The sequence below is a fragment of the Pristiophorus japonicus genome, chromosome 4 (assembly GCF_044704955.1).
Source record: "Pristiophorus japonicus isolate sPriJap1 chromosome 4, sPriJap1.hap1, whole genome shotgun sequence".
Taxonomy (NCBI): Eukaryota; Metazoa; Chordata; class Chondrichthyes; family Pristiophoridae; genus Pristiophorus; species Pristiophorus japonicus.
In genome coordinates, this window is record NC_091980.1 from 2459550 (window position 1) to 2482260 (window position 22711).

The following is a 22711-nucleotide window of genomic DNA, read 5'->3' on the forward strand; positions in this document are numbered from 1 at the left end:
GGAATATTGTGTTCAGTTTTGGTCTCCGAGTCTGAGGAAGGAAATTTTTGCTATTGAGGTAGTGCAGTGAAGGTTCACCAGACTGATTCCCGGGATGTCGGGACTGACATATGAGGAGAGACTGGATCGACTGGGCCTGTATTCACTGGAGTTTAGAAGGATGAGAGGGGATCTCAGAAACGTACAAGATTCTGACAGGACTGGACAGGTTAGATGTGGGATGAATGTTCCCGATGTTGGGAAAGTTGAGAACCAGGGGACATAGTCTTAGGATAAGGGGTAGGCCATTTAGGACTGAGATGAGGAGAAACTTCTTCACTCAGCGTTATTAACTTGTGGAATTCCCTGCCGCAGAGAGTTGTTGATGCCAGTTCATTGGATATATTCAAGAGGGAGTTAGATATGGCCCTTACGGCTAAAGGGATCAAGGGGTATGGAGAGAAAGCAGGAAAGGGGTACTGAGGGAATGATCAGCCATGATCTTATTGAATGGTGGTGCAGACCCGAAGTGCCGAATGGCCTACTCCTGCAACTATTTGCTATGTTTCCCAAATTAACTGTATAGTACATGTCCACAGAAACGATAAAGACTTGCATTTATACAGCACCTTACACGACCTCAGGACATCCCAAAGTTCTTTACAACCAAATAAGTACTTTTGAAGTGTAGTCACTGTCGTAATGAAGGAAGCGCACAGTAAACTCCCACAAACAGCAATGTGATAATGACCAGATAGTTTGTGATGTTGATTGAGGGATAAACATTGGCCAAGACACCAGGGAGAACTACCCTGCTCTTCTTCGAAACAGTGCTGTGACCTTTTACGCACACCTACAGACGGGGCCTCGGTTTAATGTCTGATCCGCAAGAACACTCCGACAGTGCAGCACTCCCTCAGCACTGCATCGGGTGCGTCAGCCTGGATTTTTGTGGTCAAGTCTCAAGAGTAGGACTTGAAACCACAACCGTCTGACTCGGAGGCGAGTGTACTATCCAGAGCCACAGCTGACACAAGAGACTGTATTCCACTTCCCAACAGTTGTTTAAAAAAAAACTCAAGGTGAATTTAGGACATGGAGAGATGAAAGCGTTTTAAACGAGGAATATTTTATCGAGTCTGCCCAACCAACACATTTTTGTGCAAGAAAGCAACGTCATATTCAAAGACAACAGAAAAGTTGCAGGATAAAACAAAAACAGAAAATGCTGCAAATACTCAGCATCTGTGGAGAGAGAGAGAGAGTGTTAATGTTTCAGGTCTATGACTTTGCATCAGATAACCATATGAACAGTTTGGATTCCTTCAAGGACCATCGACCACATTTGATCGATTAAGGATCTGCGCTTTTTATATAAACAGTTGAATATACTCTCATACCTTTCAAATTCTGCTTCCGTGTCTCCTAGCTTTCTCAGTGATTGACTCTGCTCCTCACGTAGCTGACTGATAATTCTGCTGTGAAGCTCCGTCATCTTCCCCAGTTCAACATTTTTCCTATTTTGGGGCAAGCGGGCGGGCCGGGGGAGGGAAAAGAAGTCAAACCAGACATTTAACTCTGAATACCATGGTGTTTAAGCTGATAGAATGAGCTTGATACTGCAACATGCAAGTCCTCCCCACAGTCAAACTACAACCAGGGGAAACCAGTGTGGTTTGTTAAAATGAGGGTTTCTAGTCATTATGTGAAACAGTATTCACTGCAGGGAATTGAACTCAAACCACAAAAGCTACCATATATCATGACAACCATATTGTATATCTACCCAATGCCAATATAATGGGCTCAATTTTCCCCAAAGATTTTTTTTGCCGTACTTGAAGAGTTACGCTGGGTTTTTTTTTTGAGGCCCAAGTACACCAAGTGTTCCAAGTTTCCCTGTTGTATTTCTTCATTTTGGCACAGCCTATCCTGTCCTTTAGTTTTGGGGGTGGAGCCCTGATCTGCGCAAAAAAAGATCGGGTTGCCACGGCACCAGGGACACAATGCGGGCTGAGGTTGCAAAGTGAAATACAGCCAGCTCGCAACACATTAAAGTACATTGCAGTAACTTACCTCCAATTCTTAAAAGGCCCTAGCCCGCCCAAAGTGGCTTGCCAGTCCTGCCCCTAGCCCTGGCCAAATGCCCCCCCCCCCCCCCCCACCCCCTCCCTTGCACTTACCTGCGCCGATTTCCTGAACTCTTCAGAAGAATTTTCTGCAGAGGCCACAGATGCTGACCCAAGAAGAACTGGAGTAACTCTCAGCTGGCCAAATTTGCCTAACTGGCCAGAATTGGCACAGGTGAAAGGATACACCCACTTTGGCTGAAAAACATACCTAAAAAAAATTGTAACTGAGTTACGCCGGTACAAATTGATCAGGGAAATTGTGGGGTTTTTTTAAATAAAAACATAAGCCAAAAAAAAGTCTGCTCCAAAAAAACAGCGCAAATCAGTGGGGAAAACTGTGCCCAATCAGTGGGAACATTTAAATCATTTTTGATAAACGAAAAGAAGCTCAAAACTCAAGGCCTTCATTCCGTTACTGCCAACTTTGAAAAGGGAATACAATGAAAACCAGACCCAGAAAACAAGACATTTACTGAAGAACCCAAATAACTTGCATTGTAATAGATAAACTACACCTTGAAACGACAGACACGTGCAAATTACAACCTACTAACGCCCTTCAATGCACCAAGTCAGTTTACAATTTAAGCCACTGGTCACACGAGTGGAACAAACATCAGGCCTTTGTGCAATGGAGCACAGCAGAGAAATCGCTCACTCTCTGGGATTCAATGCTTGCATGGTCACTGCTCAGATTTCTCTGCTGCTTAGAGAGAGAAAAGGAGGGGAAAAGGAGATAGAGAAAGGAGAAAGACCTGCACAAGGAACCTCCTGGATTTTATAACTTCTCAACAGCTGCTGGCACAAAACCATAAATGAAGATTCTGAATTAGCCAACCCAATCTTTATTAAAGTAAATCCAATAACATTTGTAGAAGTCAGGTGCTTGGATGTCACATGCTTAGGTACCATGTGGTCAGAACCTTACTTGGCCAAACCTCCAGAAGGACTGCCTCCAACCAGAGTTGGCAACCCTGCCCCACCTGTACAGATGAGCTCCTAACAGTCCCCCACACAGCACCCCCGCCCCGCCCCACCCCCAGCACTTCAAACATTAGCAGCTGCACCAGGACATTAAACCCCCGCCATTTGGTTGGGATCTCCCAGGCATTCCGGCCCAACAGCAGTCACCTCTCCCGTGCAGTCTGCTAATGTAGCAGATCCCAGGTGATGGCGGAAATTTAAAAAAAAGGAACATTACAGGATACACAGCCAATCCCGGAATATTTGGCTCATCTGGTTTACTCTATATACAATGACCATTTTGAAAATAAGGACACCTGAAGCAAGTCCCTTAGGTGGCCCTAATTTCCAGGTTTCGCTGCAGGCCAAACATCTCCCTTTATGAAGTAGGGGAAGAGGCCACGCGTGTAGACTGACCCATCCAATTCTCTCCGCAGCTCAGCCAGTTCTCTCGTTCTCAGTTCGTTCTCCTTCTCCAGCCTTTTGGCCAACTCCTCAGCCTCCACCTCCTTCAGCTGCAACTGTTCGAGCTCATCGAGTGCTCCCTCCAGCTCCTCCTCCAACAGAAGCTTCTCCTTGGTCATTTCCTCCTGTAAGGCATCAAGCTGCTGATGCAAGGAATCAGACAGTTCCTGCAGAACAAAAGGACCAGACCAGTTTTCAAATACAAAGCAAACCAGAGCAAGAAGATTCAAGATATTCATAATTAGCGACTATAATTCAAACAGCTATGGAAAACATCACTGCAGCTTTGAGCAGTTCCTTAATGCTGGACATACTATCCAAATCAAGTAGCTTTAAACTACGATGTGAAAGGCAGGTCATGCCTAACAAACCCAATTGCATTTTTTGAAGAGGTGACTGAAGTAATGGACAGGGGAAATGTCTATGGATGTTATTCATATGGACTACCATAAGGCATTTGATAAGTGATTATCGGCACGAATATTTGTGCCTCGTCCTGCGCAGGCACGCTGCCACTTAAGCCTGGCCACACATGCTCAGTACCCCACAGTTGTAGTTGACGTACAGTGTGGGCTGCACTTTTCTCAGCTCCGTCAGAGAAGACTGAATCAAAATGGCAGAGAGATCGAAGGCAGAGATTGGGGGCGGGAGCGAGGAAGAGGGGAAGGGGCATGGGGGAGAAATCAGAGTCTGTCTGGAGTCAGCAGTCACAATGACTCAACTTACACTTTGCAAAGTCACTGGAATGTATAATTAGAACCACCCTGCCTACATAATCAGATAAACTGCTGGGTGTGCCTTATCCTCCAAGGGGACCAATCAGCAATCAGGTCTTGTGATCAACAGGACTCAGAGCTTTAGGTGTTACAAACAATCACATCCATTTGATGAAGTCCCACATAAGAGACTGTTAATGAAGGTAGGAGCCCACAGAAGTGAGGGCAAACTATTGACCTGGTTAAGCAACTGGCTGAGCAACAGGAGACAGGTAGTAGGGAAATGGGTGGGTACTCAAATTGGCAGGATGTGACTAGCAGGGATCTGTGTTGGGGCCTCAACTATTTTCACTATTAATGACTTAGATGGCATAGTAAGTTATAGATCCAAATTTGCAAATTATACAAAGATAGGCGGCATTGCAGGCAGTGTAGATGAAAGCATAAAATGACAAAGGGATATTGACAGATGAAGTGAATGGGCAAATGTGAGGTCATCTACTTTGGACCTAAAAACAAAAGAACAGAGTACTTTCGAAATGGTGAAAAGCTAAAAACAGTAGTGGCACAAAGAGCCTTGGGGATCCAGGTACATATATCATTCAAATTTAATCAACAGATACAGCAATAATCAAAAAGGCTAATGGAATGCTGGCCTTTATATCTGGAGGACGAGAATACAAAGGGGTAGATGTTATGCTGCAGCTGTACAAAACCCTGGTTAGACCACACGTGAAATACTGAGAGCCGTTCTGGGCCCCACACCTTTGGAAGGATTAAGTTAGGAGAATAGATTATACACATTAGGGTTGTACTCCATAGAATTTAGAAGGTTAAGGGAGCTAGGAGTTAAATTAAAAAGTAGGACCGCAAAAGTAGTAATCTCAGGATTGCTACCAGTGCCACGTGCTAGTCAGAGTAGGAATCGTAGGATAACTCAGATGAATACGTGGCTTGAGAAGTGGTGCAGCTCGGAGGGATTCAAATTCCTGGGACATTGGAACCGGTTCTGGGGGAGGTGGGACCAGTACAAACCGGTACTGCACCTGGGCAGGACTAGAACCAATGTCCTAGGGGGAGTGTTTGCTAGTGCTGTTGGGGAAGGGTTAAACTAATATGGCAGGGGGATGGGAACCTATGCAGGGAGACAGAGGGAAGTAGAATGGGGGCAGAAGCAAAAGATAGAAAGAAGTAAAAGTAAAAGTGGCGGGCAGAGAAACCAAAGGCAAAAAACAAAAAGGGCCACATTACAGCAAAATTCTAAAGGGACAAAGTGTGTTAAAAAGACAAGCCTGAAGGCGCAGTGCCTCAATGCGAGGAGTATTCGGAACAAGATGGATGAATTAACTGCGCAAATAGCAGTTAACGGATATGATGTAATTGGCATCACAGAGACATGGCTCCAGGGTGACCAAGGCTGGGAACTCAACATCCAGAGGTATTCAACATTTAGGAAGGATAGGCAGAGAGGAAAAGGAGGCGGGGTGGCATTGGTGATTGAAGAGGAAATTAATGCAATAGTAAGGAAGGACATTAGCTTGGATGATGTGGAATCTGTATGGGTGGAGCTACGGAATACCAAAGGGCAGAAAACGCTAGTGGGAGTTGTGCACAGACCACCAAACAGTAGTAGTGAGGTTGGGGACAGCATCAAACAAGAAATTAGGGATGTGTGCAATGAAAGGTACAGCAGTTACCATGGGTGACTTTAATCTACATATTGATTGGGCTAACCAAACTGGTAGCAATGTAGTGGAGGAGGATTTCCTGGAGTGTATTAGGGATGGTTTTCTAGACCAATGTCAAGGAACCAACTAGAGGGCTGGCCATCCTAGACTGGGTGACGTGTAATGAGAAAGGACTAATTAACAATCTTGTTATGCAAGGCCCCTTGGGGAAGAGTGACCATAATATGGTAGAATTCTTTATTAAGATGGAGAGTGACACAGTTAATTCAGAGACTAGGGTCCTGAACGTAAGGAAAGGTAATTTCGATGGTTTGAGGTGTGAATTGTCTAGCATAGACTGGCGAGTGATACTTAAAGGGTTGACGGTGGATAGGCAATGGCAAACATTTAAAGATCACATGGATGAACGTAAACAATTACATCCCTGTCTGGAGTAAAAATAAAACGGGGAAGGTGGCTCAACCGTGGCTAACAAGGGAAATTAAGGATAGTGTTAAATCCAAGGAAGAGGCATATAAATTGGCCAGAAAAAGCAGCAAACCTGAGGACTGGGAGAATTTTGTAATACAGCAGAGGAGGACAAAGGGTTTAATTAGGAGGAGGAAAATAGAGTACGAGAGGAAGCTTGCTGGGAACATAAAAACTGACTGCAAAAACTTCTATAGATATGAGAAATGAAAAAGATTAGTGAAAGCAAACGTAGGTCCTTTGCAGTCAGATGCAGGTGAATTTATAATGGGGAACAAAGAAATGGCAGACCAGTTAAACAAATATTTTGGTTCTGTCTTCACGAAGGAAGACACAAATAACCTTCTGGAAATATTAGGGGACCGAGGGTCTAGTGAGAAGGAGGAACTGAAGGAAATACTTATTAGGCGGGAAATTGTGTCAGGGAAATTGATGGATTGAAGGCCGATAAATCCCCGGGGCCTGATAGTCTGCATCCCAGAGTACTTAAGGAAGTGGCCCTAGAAATAGTGGATACATTGGTGATCATTTTCCAACAGTCTATCGACTCTGGATCGCTTCCTATGTACTGGAGGGTAGTTAATGTAACCCCACTTTTTAAAGAAAGGAGAGAGAGAGAAAACGGGTAATTAAAGACCGGTTAGCCCAACATCAGTAGTGGAGAAAATGTTGGAATCAATTATTAAAGATGAAATAGCAGCAGATTTGGAAAGCAGTGACAGGATCAGTTCAAGTCAGCATGGATTTATGAAAGGGAAATTCTGCTTGGCAAATCTTCTAGAATTTTTTTTGAGGATGTAACTAATAGAGTGGACAGGGAAGAACCTGTGGATGTGGTGCATTTGGACTTTCGAAAGGCTTTTGACAAGAGATTGGTGTGCAAAATTAAAGCACATGGTATTGGGGGTAATGTACTGACATGGATAGAGAACTGGTTGGCAGACAGGAAGCAGAGTCGGGATAAACGAGTCCTTTTCAGAATGGCAGGCAGTGACTAGTGGGATGCCGCAGGGTTCAGTGCTGGGACCCCAGCTATTTACAATATACATTAATGATTTGGATGAGGGAATTGAGTAATATCTCCAAGTTTGCAGATGACACTTAGCTGGGTGGCGGTGTGAGCTGTGAGGAAGATGCTAAAAGGCTGCAGGGTGATTTGGACAGGTTAGGTGAGTGGGCAAATGCATGGCAGATGCAGTATAATGTGGATAAATGTGAGGTTAACCACTTTGGGGGCAAAAATACGAAGGCAGAATATCTGAATGGTGACAGATTAGGAAAAGGGGAAGTGCAACAAGACCTGGGTGTCATGGTACATCAGTCATTGAAGGTTGGCATGCAGGTACAACAGACGATGAAGAAGGCAAATGGCATGTTGGCCTTCATAGCGAGGGGATTTGAGTATAGGAGCAGGGAGGTCTTTCTGCAGCTGTACAGGGCCTTGGTGAGGCCTCACCTGGAATATTGTGTTCAGTTTTGGTCTCCTAATCTGAGGAAGGATGTTCTTGCTATTGAGGGAGTACAGCGAAGGTTCACCAGACTGATTCCTGGGATGGCTGGACTGACATGCGGAGAGACTGGATCAACTGGACTTGTATCCACTGGAGTTTAGATGAATGAGAGAGGATCTCATAGAAACTTACAAAATTCTGACAGGACTGGACAGGTTAGATGCTGGAAAAATGTTCCCAATGTTGGGGAAGTCCAGAACCAGGGGATGTGGTCTAAGGATAAGGGGTAAGCCATTTAGGACTGAGAGTGAAGAAGTTTCTCCTCATCTGAGAGTTGTTAACCTGTGGAAGTCCCTACCAGAGTTGTTGAGGCCAGTTCGTTAGATATATTCAAAAGGGAGTTAGATATGGCCCTTACAGCCAAAGGGATCAAGGGGTATGGAGAGAAAGCAGGAAAGGGGTACTGAGGTTGAATGATCAGCCATGATCTTACTGAATGGCGGTGCAGGCTCGAATGGCCTGCTCATGCACCTAATTTCTAATCATCCTTCAATCCTTCACATTGGCTCATTCCAGCTCTTAAAGGGGAGGTTGCATCAATCTGCAGCTGCTCATTTTCACCATTCCTGCAACTGAAGTCGACCCGAGGCCAACTGAAAGACCTCATGGCTATGGCTGGCTCCCAATGCAAATCAAAGGGAGAGCTCCCGTCGGTTCACCGATGCCGCATTGGAGGTAGCAGTGGAGCATCGGAGAGATGCGCTGTTCCCAGCAAGTGTATCGTTGGGGGCAACGGTATTTTCATCCCCTCTCCTTTGCTCATCCCACAAGTCTTTATCACTTTACAGCTCCTGATAGAGCTGGGAATGCAGACACTATTTGTGACCTCCTGACTTCACTTTAACACGAGTCTTGTGCACTGGGGACAAGCGGGCTGCAGCAAGGCCAAGGAGACAGGGTAGCTCGGGAACTAGCTCCCCGGAGAGTGTGTTCGCACATGTGTTCTGCTGCACAGGACTCGGATGAGGACCTCGATGGGAGGCGTTCACAACAAGGATGATAGCTACAATGGCCAGGGTGCCCGAGAGCCTCTGGGCAATGGGAAGGAGTGTGGAGGAGTCCACCTCCAACATTGCGGAGCTCTGTGCACACCATAGAGCCCATCATTGCCAGTGTGCAGACGGTGGTGGACTCCCAGCGTGTGGACCCAGACCTCATGACACGTCTCATGGACAATGTGGCAGCTTCCATTGCAGCACAGGCAGGAGCAATGCAAGGTCTTAGAGCTGTAATGCAGAGAATGGTTGCTGGCATCGAAGCTCAGACTGCTCTCGTGCAGTCTCAGCTGGATGCCATTCGAGCTCTGACTGCTTCCGTCGTTGCTGGGTCCACCAGTCAACCGGGGATCTGTGTAGTCAGCCTGGATTATAGGCTCAATTCTCTGGAGTGGAGTTTGAACCCATGAACTTTGGACTCAGAAGTGCGAGGGCTACACAGAGTCACATATGACAATTCAAATTCACAACTGTCCATGATGTTAAGACTACACAGTGGAGCGGTTCAATGTTTCCTTTAAATAATGTGTGGGGTGTGCGAGACCTCCGGATTGCTGCACGGCCACACACCCTCGCAGCTTAGAGGAACGGTGGCTTGTTTTTCCAGCTGCACCCTATTTAAAGAATGGTAGATCATACAGGTGGTGTCAAAGTTAAAATCAAAAACAGCAAAAATTCTCACTTGGCAACTGAAGGCAGTGATAAAATGTGTGTTGAAAATCACACTTGTAAACTTCAGGTTGAAAAATATACAGCAAGACTGAATACAACACAAATCATAGCCTGTAGCCAAGGACCACCCCAGCTGATGGAAAACAACTAGTTTTCAATTCAGCTGCCTTTTAAAACCATTGTTCATTTTACATTTAGAGGAAAACTTCGGAGTGAATCACATGAACAGCAACTGTTCAGCTATGAGAAATACACATCACCCGGCCAAGGAATGCCTTCAGGGGTACAAGATGCCCATTAAACTGCTTACATCCTACAGAAGGATCGCAAATTGCACTCATCACCATCACCAGTTTGAGATCTCCTCTCCCTCCTCCCCAATAATGGAACGAGAATCAATGAACAGAGCTCCTCCACTCGCATGTGAGGGCACCAGCCTTCCACAACAAAGTAATAGTGGGACAGATACAAGAAGCCAAGAATTAGGAGTCGGAGTAGGCCATATGGTCCCTCGAGCCATTCAGTAAGATCATGGCTGATCTTCGACCTCAACTCCATTTCCCCACCTGATCCCCATATCCCTGGATTCTCCTAGAGTCCAAAAATCTATCAATCTCAGCCCTGAATATACTCAATGATCCAGCATCCACTACCCTTTTGGGGTAGAGGATTCCAAAGATTCACCACTCAGTGAAGAAATTCCACCTCATCTCAGTCCTAAATGGCCGACCCCATATCCTGAGATTATGACCCCTGGTTCTAGACTCTCCAGCCCGGGGGAAAACAGCATCTGCCCTGTTATGCCCTCAAAATATTTTATATGTTTCAATGATATCACCTCTTATTCGTCTAAACTCCAAAGAGTATAGACCCATTCTACTCAATCGCTCCTCATCCCAGGAATCAATCTAGTGATCCTTTGTTGCACTCCCTCAAAAAGGCAAGTATGTCCTTCCTTGGGTATGGAGACCAAAACTGTGCACAGTACTCCAGGTGTGATCTCACCAGGGCCCTAAACAATTGTAGCAAGACTTCCTTACTACCCTTATACTCCAACTCCCTTGCAATAAAGGCCAACATGCCATTTGCCTTTCTAATTGCTTGCTGTACCTGCATGTTAACTTTGTTTTATGTGTACAAGGACACCCAAATCCCCATAACATTTAACAGTTTCTCACCATTTAAAAATATATTGTGTTTATCTATTATTCCTACCAAATTGAATAACTTCACATTTCTCCACATTATACTCCATCTGCCATCACCTTGCCCACTCTCATAACCTGTCTATATCCCATTGCTGACTAAAAGAAGTTTAAGAGTGCAGAGGTGAAAGTGATTATGGTCCCAGGGTTACAGTACCAAGGCACATTAAAAAGCAAGTGTACAGGCTGCTGTAAGGTTCTTGTAACCAGTCTAGTTTCCTGTAACTTTTACCTTCTCCCGTTTGACAGAGGAAAGTTCATCTTGTTTCCGCTGCAGATCTTGTTCCATCTGATCCAGTCTTTCTTTCATTACAGCCAACTCTCCAGTTAGACCTTGCTCCGTCTCATTACATTCCGCCTCCACTCTTTCTACAAAAGAAAAAAAAAGTTAATTGCAGCTAAAATGCCACCCAGTTGCACATCGCCGTGGCCTTGTGTGGTGGGAAACAAGTAGAGCTCCCTGCAGTAAAATGGAGCTGACATTCATTATTATTGAACACTAATCGATGTTCCACTTATTCAAATGTCAGCTTAGACTGCTTTGCTGCATAACAACTAGTGAATAGAAACATAGAAATTTACAGGGCAGAAGGAGGCCATTTCGGCCCATCGTGTCCGCGCCGGCCGACAAAGAACCGCACGGCCCTCGGTCAGCAGCCCTAAAGGTTACATACAAACCCATGAACAATGACATAAAGGCAAAGAGCACCCAGCCCAACCAGTCTGCCCCACACCACTGCAACAGCTCTTATACTAAAAACATTCTACACTCCACCCCAACCGGAGCCATGTGATCTCCTGGGAGAGGCAAAAAACAGATAAAAACCCAGGCCAATTTAGGGAGAAAAAAATCTGAGAAAATTCCTCTCCGACCCATCCAGGCGATCGAAACTAGTCCAGGAGATCGCTTAAATCATTTAAAAATAAAAATTGTCTATACTCCTCTGAAGGCATCAACTACCACTAGGGTACATTTCAAACTGCAGGAGCCCACTAGCCATGATTCATGAGAGCACAGACGATATTGCTGGCCGACATCATGGAGTACTTGCAGCTCAATGTGGACACACAGTGGGAGTGCACTGTACTGGCAACACATGGATTTAACCCATTGAAGGATGCATCTCCATGCATTGACAACTAACATTATGTTGGTGTCTTGGGGACTGCACAAACAGAATACAAAAGCAACATACTGCGGATGCTGGAAATCGGAAATAAAACACAGAAAATGCTGGAGATACTCAGCATGTCAGGCAGCATCTGGAGAGAGAATCAGAGTTAATGTTACAGGTCGGTGACAAAGGGTCACAGACCTGAAACGTTAACAGTTTCTCTCTCCACAGATGCTGCCCGACATGCTGAGTGCTTCTAGCACTGTTTTTATACCAACATAAACTTGTTCAGCAGCAGAAACATATCCCTGGTCATACACAATATACAACTCCGGAGTTTAGACACTTGTACATGATTTTAAACACTTGGCTCTCACCACCGCCTCTCTGGACCCCTCCACTGTTTGATTTGTCACAATGTTTGTCAAGACATCGAATATTGCTGGAGCAGAAATTTCCTCTGTCTCAATATTAGGAAGACTGAAGCCATGGCCTTTGGTCCTGGACACAAACTCCTGCCGTTACTATTCCTGCCAATCTTGGCGTTGTGTTTGACCCCGAGATGAGCTTCCGACCACATATCCGCTCCATCACCAAGACTGCCTACTCCCAACATCGCTCGACTCTGCCCCTGCCGTAGCTCATCAGCTTAAATCCTTATCCGTGCCTTTATTACTCTAGACTTGACTATTCCAATGCTTTCCTGGCCTTCCATCAACCCGCCATAACCTTGTACTTATCCAAAACTCTGCTACCCATTTCTTCCCTTGTTCCAAGTCTCGTTCACCCATCACTCTTGTACTCGCTGACCTACATTGGGTCCCAGTCCAACAATGTTCAATTTTAAAATCATCATTCTCATTTTCAAATCCCTCCATGGCCTCATCCCTCCCCATCTCAAACCACCTGCAGCCCTACAAGCAGGAGATCTCTGCACTCCTGGACTCTTAAACATCCCTGATATTAATCGCTCAACCATTGGCGGCTGTGCTTTCAGCTGCCTGGGCCCCTAAACCATGCCACCTCTCTACCTCCCTCTCCTCCTTAAAACCTACCTCTGATTAAACTTGCGGTCATCTGTCCTGATATCGCTTTCTGTGGCTGTGCATCAATAATATTTTTCTTGATACTTGTTAACTGCCTTGGGACATTTTGCTACATTAACTGTGCTATATAAATGCAAGTTATCCATTATAATTTACATAAAATGTTCCAAGGCAGATGAAATTCCATTTCACTGGATCAGTTTATAACAACTTGTATTTATATAGCACCTTTAACTTAGTAAAACGCCCCAAGTCGCCTCACAGCAGTGTTAAGACATATAAATGACACCAAGCCACATGAGGAGGAATTAGGGCAGGTGACCAAAAGCTTGGTCAAAGAGGTAGGTTTAAAAGGAGCATCTTAAAAGGAGGAGGGAGAGGCGGAGAGGTTTAGGTAGATAATCCCAGAGGTTAGGGTCGAGGCAACAGAAGGCCAATGGTTGAGGGATTATAAATCAGGAATGCTGAAGACGACGGAATATTAGAGGAGCGCAGACATCTCAGGGGGTTGTGGGGCTGGAGGAGATTAGAGAAAGGGAGGGGCGAGGGCCATGGAGGGATTTGAAAACAAAGATGAGAAATTTGAAATCGAGGCATTGCATAACCGGGGGCCAAGGGGGTGATGGGTGAGCGGGACTTGGTGTGAGTTAGGACACGGGGGCAGTGAGCACAGGGGGTGATGGGTGAGCGGGACTTGGTGCGAGTTAGGACACGGGGCAGCGAGCACAGGGGGTGATGGGTGAGTGGGACTGGGTGCGAGTTAGGACACGGGTCAGTGAGCACAGGGGGTGATGGGTGAGCGGGACTCGGTGCGAGTTAGGACACGGGTCAGTGAGCGGGACTCGGTGTGAGTTAGGACATGGGTCAGTGAGCACAGGGGGTGATGGGTGAGCGGGACTTGGTGCGAGTTAGGACACGGACAGCCGAGTTTTGGATGACCCATTTACTTGGGTAGAATGTGGGAGGCCCAGCCAGGGGTGCATTGGAATAGTCAAGCCTAGAGTTAACAATGGCATGGATGAGGGTTTAAGCAGATGTGCTAAGGCAAGGGGCGGAGACTGTTAGAGGTGGAAATAGGCGGTCTTAGTTATGCTGCGGATAAATCACTCATTATTTAAGGGCTCAATTCCCAGCCTGCACTTGTCAAGTTCTCATTAGCAGCTGAATTGTCAGACTTTTTGAAGGGGACGTTCCCAGAGTAATTTTAACCAGCAAAAAATTTGATGGATTGGCAATGTGCTGGTCATAAACTCTGCAATTCATTCACAGAACAAGTGGGAGCAGAGGTGGCTATGAAGACAGATAACCCGCAACACATGTCAGACGTTAGTCATTCTTTAACAACGGTACCTTTTTCCTGTTCGAGATGCTGACATTTCTCATTAATTTCCTTCATCTGTTCACAGTGAATCTCATCTTTCTCCTTCAGGTAGTTTTTGAGATTTATTATCTCCTTTTCCTGCTGAACAAGCTGTTCCTCTGACTCCTCTTTAGATCTTTCAAGCTGCACCTTTATCTGACTGAAAAAAAAGGACAATACAGCAATAGGTTTTACAAGCACCTGCACTAAATACATCCAAATTACAATACTCGATTCCATTCCAGAACCAAATTGCTGAATACACATTAGATAGGTTTATAAACATGTTTTTGAACTTGCATGCCCTGGCATGTACGTAGGGCAGTTAGAAAATTATTTAAATTTAACTGAATCTCACTTGATGGAACATATAACCCTGCAGACATCTGATGCAGCTGCCCTGGGTTTAGTCACTTAGCTTTTACACTGATGGAACAATTCTGAGAGTTGAAGATTTTTGGCCAAAAGTGCGGGGCTCCTAAAAGGCACAAGGACCAGAAAAGGTCCCGATCTGTGTGCCAGGAGCATGGTCACTGACGTTTCCTTTCTACTCAATTAGGGGGAAGGGGAGCGAGAGAGAGACAGACAAACAAGACAGACAGACAGACAGACAGACAGAGACAGAACATAGAAAATAGGTGCAGGAGTAGACCATTCGGCCCTTCGAGCCTGCACCGCCATTCAATGAGAGACAGGAGACGGGCGACAGAGACGGGCGACAGAGAATTATTTCATCTCACACCCCATATAGAAGAATGTAGAAAACTTAGAATTATTGGCAAATCTAGTCATAAGAATATCCGTTTTTTTTTACATCTTGGCAGAGGTAAACATTCTCAGCAAGTGTCAGCACAGCCTTTCTTATCCCATTAAAAGGATAAAAGCTTAGTGACCTAGTAGAGGTCTTTAAAATTCTGAAAGGTTTTGATCGTGTAGACAATGTGCTTCGACTTGTGGGGAAGAGCATAGAAACATAGAAAATAGGTGCAGGAGTAGGCCATTCGAGCCTACACCACCATTCAATAAGATTATGCTGATCATTCCCTCAGTACCCCTTTCCTGCTTTCTCTCCATACCCCTTGATCCCTTTAGCCGTAAGGGCCATATCTAACTCCCTCTTGAATATATCGAACGAACTGACTTCAACAACTCTGCAGTAGTGAATTCCACAGGTTAACAACTCTGAGTGAAGAAGTTTCTCCTCATCTCAGTCCTAAATGGCTTAACCCTTATCCTTCGACTGTGTCCCCTGGTTCCGGACTTCCCCAACATCAGGAATATTCTTCCTGCATCTAACCTGTCCAGTCCTGTCAGAATTTTATATGTTTCGATGAGATCCCCTTTAATCCTTCTAAACTCCAGTGAATAAAGGCCCAGTCGATCCAGTCTCTCCTCTTATGTCAGTCCAGCCATCCCAGGAATCAGTCTGGTAAACCTTCGCTGCACTCCCTTAATAGCAAGAATGTCCTTCCTCAGATTAGGAGACCAAAACTGAACACAATATTCCAGGTGAGGCCTCACCAAGGCCCTGTACAACTGCAGTAAGACCCCCCTACTCCTGCACTCAAAACCCCTAGCCATGAAGGCCAACATTCCATTTGCCTTCTTCACAGCCTGCTGTACCTGTATGCCAACTTTCAATGACTGATGTACCATGATACCCAGGTCTCGTTGCACCTCCCCTTTTCCTAGTCTGCCTTCGCGTTTTTGCCCCCGAAGTAGATAACCTCACATTTATCCACATTATACTGCATCTGCCATGCATTTGCCCACTCAACTAACCTGTCTCGGTCACCCTGCAGCCTCTTAGCATCTTCCTCACAGCTCACACCGCCACCCAGTTTAGTGTCATCTGCAAACTTGGAGATATTACACTCAATTCTTTCATCTAAATCATTAATGTATATTGTAAATAGCTGGGGTCCCAGCACTGAGCCCTGAGGCACCTCACTAGTCACTCCCTGCCATTCTGAAAAGGACCCGTTTATCCCAACTCTCCGCTTCCTGTCTGCCAACCAGTTCTCTATCCACGTCAGTACATTACCCCCAATACCATGTGCTTTAAATTTTGCACACCAATCTCTTGTGTGGGACCTTGTCAAAAGCCTTTTGAAATTCCAAATACACCACATCCACTGGTTCTCCCTTGTCCACTCTACTAGTTACATCCTCAAAAAATTTCAGACGATTTGTCAAGCATGATTTCCCCTTCATAAATCCATGTTGACTTGGACCGATCCTGTCACTGCTTTCCAAATGCGCTGCTATTACATCGTTAATAATTGATTCCAACATTTTCCCCACTACTGATGTCAGGCTAACTGGTCTAAAATTACCCATTTTCTCTCTCCCTCCTTTTTTAAAAAGTGGTGTTACATTAGCTACCCTCCAGTCCATAGGAACTGATCCAGAGTCAATAGAATGTTGGAAAATGACCACCAATGCATCCACTATTTCAAGGGCCACTTCCTTAAGTACTCTGGGATGCAGACTATCAGGCCCCGGGGATTTATCAGCCTTCAATCTGATCAATTTCCCTAACACAATTTCCCACCCAATAAGGATATCCTTCAGTTCCTCCTTCTCACTAGACCCTCAGTCCCCTAGTACTGCCAGAAGGTTATTTGTGTCTTCCTTCGTGAAGACAGAACCAAAGTATTTGTTCAACTGGTCTGCCTGGCATAACTAGAGGCTATCAATATGATAGTCACAGGAAATCAAATTGGGAATTTAGAAGAAACTTCTTTGTCCAAGAGTAGTGAGAATGTGGAACTCGCTGCCACAGGGAGTGGTTGAAGTGAATAGTATCGATGCATTTAAGGAGGCTGGACAAGCATATGAGGGAGAAGGGAAGAGAGTTATGCCGATAGATTTAGATGAGGAAAGCCAGGAGGAGGCCAGAGTGGAGCATAAACACCGGCATGGACTGGTTGGGCTGAATGGGCTGTTTCTGTGCATCCCATGTACAATTTATATTCTTTGCCAGTAATTTCAATTCCCATTTTTAAGTGATTTGAAAGTCACATCTTCTGATTTACAGAGGCAAAGACATTTCTTGGATCCGCACCAGTAGCCTGAAAAATACCTGAGTTCTTCCAAATAACAGGAGAGTTTCACTTCAGTATCAACTTTATCTTCCTTCAATTTCACTTCCTGCTGCTCCATTACAGTCCTGAACCAAAAAAGTTTTAAAGATACAATGTGAAACACATTGTGGGTCAAAACAAACTGAGTTCATGCAGGTTTAACAGTTACAGCTGTCAGTCAGACATGGACAAGCTTTCCAAATAAAATAATAAAATGTGGAATTCTAACATTTTCAAAAAACTTTCATCAAAAAGGTTGTACAGTGAGCATCAAGTCACTCCTTCCGTTGACTTAAGAACCTGGACTTAGATAGTACCTTTCAGGTCCTGAGGACATCTCAAAGCACCTGAAATTACTTCAAAATGTAGTCCCGGTTATGTTGACAACTATGACTTTTTCATAATGTGAAGTTTGCTATGAATACAATGTGAAAATATATTGGGATATCAATAATCATCACTTAAAATCATGTGCTTAGTGAAGGTCTACCTTCCACTTTTCTTTTACACCAAATAGACTACTCCCATTTCTAAATCCACTACAGATTCCCCTCCCCTCTCCCGAAGGCACCCGTTCTTGTTGGGCTCGTTCCCTAGGCACCCACAGCCCTCGAGTACCTCAACCATGACCATTTTCCATGGGTGAACCATGAATATTGGCAGACACTCATCAAAGGTCTGCTTTACCCTGTTCCCATCTGGTGTCCAAGCAAGAGCCATGGAACAGCACCAATTAGGGAATCTTGGCTGATTACTTGTCAACCGAGACACTGAGGAACTTGTCACTGGTTAGGACAGACTGCCGATTGAACTTGGAGCTTTCTGTACTGCTTGTTACTACACATCGAGGGAGAAGGTTTCCCCTGGGCTGGGGCATCTTGAACCAGGGGCCACAGTCTCAGAATAAAGGGGTCAGCCATTTAGGACTGAGATGAGGAGAAACTTCTTCACTCGGAGGGTGGTGAATCTTTGGAATTTTCTACCCCAGAGGGCTGTGGAGGCTCAGTCTTTCAGTATTTTCAAGAACGAGATTGATAGATTTTTGGATAGCAAGGGAATCAAGGGATATGGGGACAGTGCAGGAAAGTGAAATTGAGGTAGGAGATCAGCCATGATCTTACTGAATGGCAGAGCAGGCTCGAAGGGCTGAATGGCCTACTCCTGCTCCTAATTCTTATGTTCTTATGAGCCATCAAAGAGTCTCACTAAACACACAGACTATACAAAGCCACTCAAGAGTAGAACTGAATGCAAACAGATCACGGCTATGGGGAGCAGGCAGCTTCTACAACAGCACAGTTTGGTCTGTGAAGTACATACAGTTTCTCCTGAAGCTCAGCAACCTCTTCAGTTGATTGTTTCAGGAGACTCTGCACCGCGAGCAGGTTTACATCAGTATCTTGTTGCTTGACTGCTGCGACCTGAAATGGAATAGAAGGAAGTTAACAAGCCCAAATGTCAGCCAACTTGTGTCAAACATTTAAGCGAAAGCAGACATATTTCACCGCTCACACTACGGAGGCAAAGACAGTATTTTTGGATTGCGCTGCATCTCCAGTGGAACGAGCCTTCTGCCCACAGCTTCAGCTTAATCAGCAAATGCAGATCATAAACGGGATGTGTTCGGGAATTGCCAACAGCTGCATTCTCCAGCTTTCATCCTTCTGATCTTGCAGGATCAAAGCACCAAGGACACCCCAGTACAGCTACTGAAACTGGCCAAAGCAAAGGATGCAAAATAAGCTTGGCCAATGAACCCAGACACATAGAAACATAGAAAATAGGTGCAGGAGTAGACCATTCGGCCCTTCGAGCCTGCACCACCATTCAATCAGATCATGGCTGATCATTCCCTCAGTACCCCTTTCCTGCTTTCTCTCCATACCCCTTGATCCCCTTAACCATAAGAGCCATATCTAACTCCCTCTTGAATATATCCAATGAACTGGAATCAACAACTCTGCAGTAGGGAATTCCACAGGTTAACAACTCTGAGTGAAGAAGTTTCTCCTCATCTCAGTCCAAAATGGCTTACTCCTTATCCTAAGACTATGTCCCCTGGTTCTGGACTTCCCCAACATCAGGAACATTCTACTCACATCTAATCTGTCCCGTCCCGTCAGAATCTTATATGTTTCTATGAGGTCCCCTCATCCTTCTAAACTCCAATGTATAAAGGCCCAGTTGATCCAGTCTCTCATATGTCAGTCCTGCCATCCCGGGAATCAGTCTGGTGAACCTTCGCTGTACTCCCTCAATAGCAAGAACGTCCTTCCTCAGATTAGGAGACCAAAACTGAACACAATATTCCAGGTGAGGCCTCACCGAGGTCCTGTATAACTGCACTAAGACCTACCTGCTCCTATACTCAAATCCCCTAGCTATGAAGGCCAACATACCATTTGCCTTCTTCACCACCTGCTGTACCTGCATGCCAACTTTCAATGACTGATGAACCATGACACCCAGGTCTCGTTGCACCTCTCCTTTTCCTAATCTCCACCAGGCAGTCCAGCTCCTAACCGAACTCCAATAGCTACAGAGGCAGACAATGGGTAGCCTCCTCACCTTTGGAATTTTCAGAGCTATACTCAAAGCTCCCCAGAGTTCTGGGTTTGGTGACACCAAATGTGGCCCAATTACCCTGCTATTCCAAGGAGTCACTCGGCTGTAGAAAGTTCCAGGACAAGGGCCGGCATGCAAGGCCTTGACCCAATAGTTCTTCAGTACTGCATTGTGGCATCATAGATTGTGCTCACATCTTGGAGTGGGATATGAACCCACAATCTTCAGAATCCAGCCAGAGTGCTCCGAGAGATGACTGTGGGTAGATTCCATACAAATACATAAAAATTACTGCCCCTCAAAACTGCCCCGACATTCATGATCATGGTTGATCTTCCACTCTCCTGTCCGATCTCCAGATCCCTCGATTCCCCTCGGGTCCCAAATTCTATCCATCTCAGCCTTGAATATACTCAATGACTCAGCATCCAATCCTGACAGAGAATTCCAAAGATCACAATCGAGTGAATTCTTCTCTATCTCACTCTTAAGTGGACGACCCCTTATCCTGAGACGATATAGTGCCACCTGGTTCTAGATACTCCAGCCAGGGGAAACAACCTCTCAGCATCTACCCTGTCAATCCCCCTCAGAATCTTGTCTGTTTCAATGAGATCACCTCTCATTCTTCTAAACTCCAGCGAGTATAGGCCCATTCTACTCAATCTCTCCTCATAGGACAACCATCTGATCCCAGGGATCAATCTGGTGAATTGCACCACCTCAATGGTCATTGCACCGCCTCAAAGTATGTCCTTCCTCAGATAAGGAGACCAAATCTGTGCTCAGTACTCCAGGTGTGGCCTCACCAAAGCCCTGTACAATTGCAGCAAGATCTCCATACTCTTATCCTACAAAACCCTTGCAATAAACGTCAACATGCCATTTGCCCTCTGAATTGCTTGCTGTACCTGCATGCTAACTGTGTGTTTCCTGTACAAGGGGCAAATCTCCCTGAAAACCAACATTTAATAGTTTCTCACCAATTAAAACATATTCTGTTTTTCTATTCTTCCTACCAGTGAATAACCTCCCACTATACTCTGTCTGCCATCTTATCGCCCACTCATTTAACCGGTCTATAACCCTTTGCAGGCTATGACCTCTCAGCTTACTCTCCCCACCTAGCTCTGTATCGTCAGTAAACTTGCAGATAAATGTGACCAGCTCATCCAGCATGGGCTGCAGCCAGAGCATGCTTAGTTATCATTGCAACTGAACAATTTACTAGAATAGTTACAACCCGAGTTTGCTCTCCTTGGAGCAAAGGAAGCTATGAGGAGATTTGATAGGCGTTTAAAATCATGAAATATTTAGATAAAGAAAGGAAAACTGTTTCCAATGGCTGAAGGCTTAAAAACGAGAGGACACAGATTCAAGGTGATTGGCAAAGGAACCATAAGCAATACGAAGAAAGTTTTAAAAACCTCAACTAGTGGTAAGGATCAGGAATACACTGCCTCAGGGTCTGAAATACACTGCCTGATAGGGTGGTGGAGCAGATTCAATAGCAGCCTTCAAAAGGGAATTAGATATAGAGAAAAAAATTGCAGGGATATGGGGAAAGAGCGGGGGGGGGGGGGGAAGTGGGACTGACTGGATCACTCTTCGAAGGAGCTAGTACAGACTCAATGGGCCGAATGGCTTCCTTCTGTGCTGTAATATTCTACGATACAATGAACACCTTTTCCCAGCTACAGTACCGAGGAGTTATATTGTCAGACTGTTGAACAACATAACCAACCATAGTTACCAAATCTTACCGAGCACTTTTCTTCCAAGTCAGTGGAGAGCTGCTCCAATTTGCTCTCGTAGCCATTCACTTTGGAGCTGAACTCTAGATGAAGATCCTATCAATTTAAACAAAGAATGTCATTCCTGCCCTTACCAGTAGTTCGGATAATCTGAGTGCAAGACACAAGGTAACTATATGGGAAAGTAACTACAGGTAAATTACACAATGGATATTCTTTGCAGAATTTTAAAAACAAATTTAGGATGCCCTTGTTGGCTCAAGGCATCAGCCGTGGATCAGTGGGTTGCATTCTCGCCCGAGTCAGAAGGTTGTAGGTTCAAGTCCCACTCCAGAGACTGGAGCACAAAATCTCGGCCGACACTCCAGTGCAGTACTGAAAGAGCGTTGCACTGTTAGAGCTGGTGTATTTCTATTGAGATACTAAACTCTCTCACGTGGATGTTAAAGATCCCATGACACTATTTCAAAGTACAGGGCATTTTCCTCGGTGTCCTGGGGTCAATATTTATCCTTCAATCAACATCACAAAAACAGATTATCTGGTCAGTACCACATTGCTGTTTGTGGGAGCTTGCTGTGCGAAAGTTGGTTGCCACCTTTCCTACATTAAGTGACTGCATTTCAAAATGACTTCATTGGCTGTAAAGTGCTTTGGGATAACCAGAGGTTGTGAAAGATGCTAGAGAAATGCAAGTCATTCTTTAACAAGTCGATTGAGCGAGTACATGAACAGACCAGGCAGGTTCCGGATTCAATCCCTGGTCTGTGGTGAGTAAAGGCAGTATCAGTTTGCCCCAGCACTCCTGGTCTAGACAGCAAGGGGCATGCACACCCAATTGCTAACCAGTGACCCCTGCCAGCAGTGTGCGAGGACAAAGTGCATACAGGACCAGGCTGGAGGGTTGAAGAATCTTCCAACAGTCAAGGCTGATATGTGAATAAGGGCCACGTGGGACATTATCAGCAATCAGAGACCATCTTGTCAAAAG

The 22711-nt window shown here is 45.2% G+C and overlaps 1 protein-coding gene across 2 annotated transcripts in view; it reads right to left on the minus strand.

Annotated features, from left to right (window-relative positions):
* The window catches only part of hmmr (hyaluronan-mediated motility receptor (RHAMM)), a 78002-nt gene that overhangs the window by 25642 nt on the left and 29649 nt on the right, over positions 1–22711 (minus strand). For both annotated transcript variants that reach the window (XM_070877967.1, XM_070877966.1), the window contains 7 exons: positions 21730–21816; positions 18722–18822; positions 17401–17487; positions 14306–14475; positions 11027–11163; positions 3492–3706; positions 1380–1496 (listed from right to left, as the gene is read on the minus strand). In XM_070877967.1, the coding sequence (XP_070734068.1) occupies positions 1380–1496; positions 3492–3706; positions 11027–11163; positions 14306–14475; positions 17401–17487; positions 18722–18822; positions 21730–21816 (914 nt within the window). The remainder of the gene's footprint in view (positions 1–1379; positions 1497–3491; positions 3707–11026; positions 11164–14305; positions 14476–17400; positions 17488–18721; positions 18823–21729; positions 21817–22711) is intronic.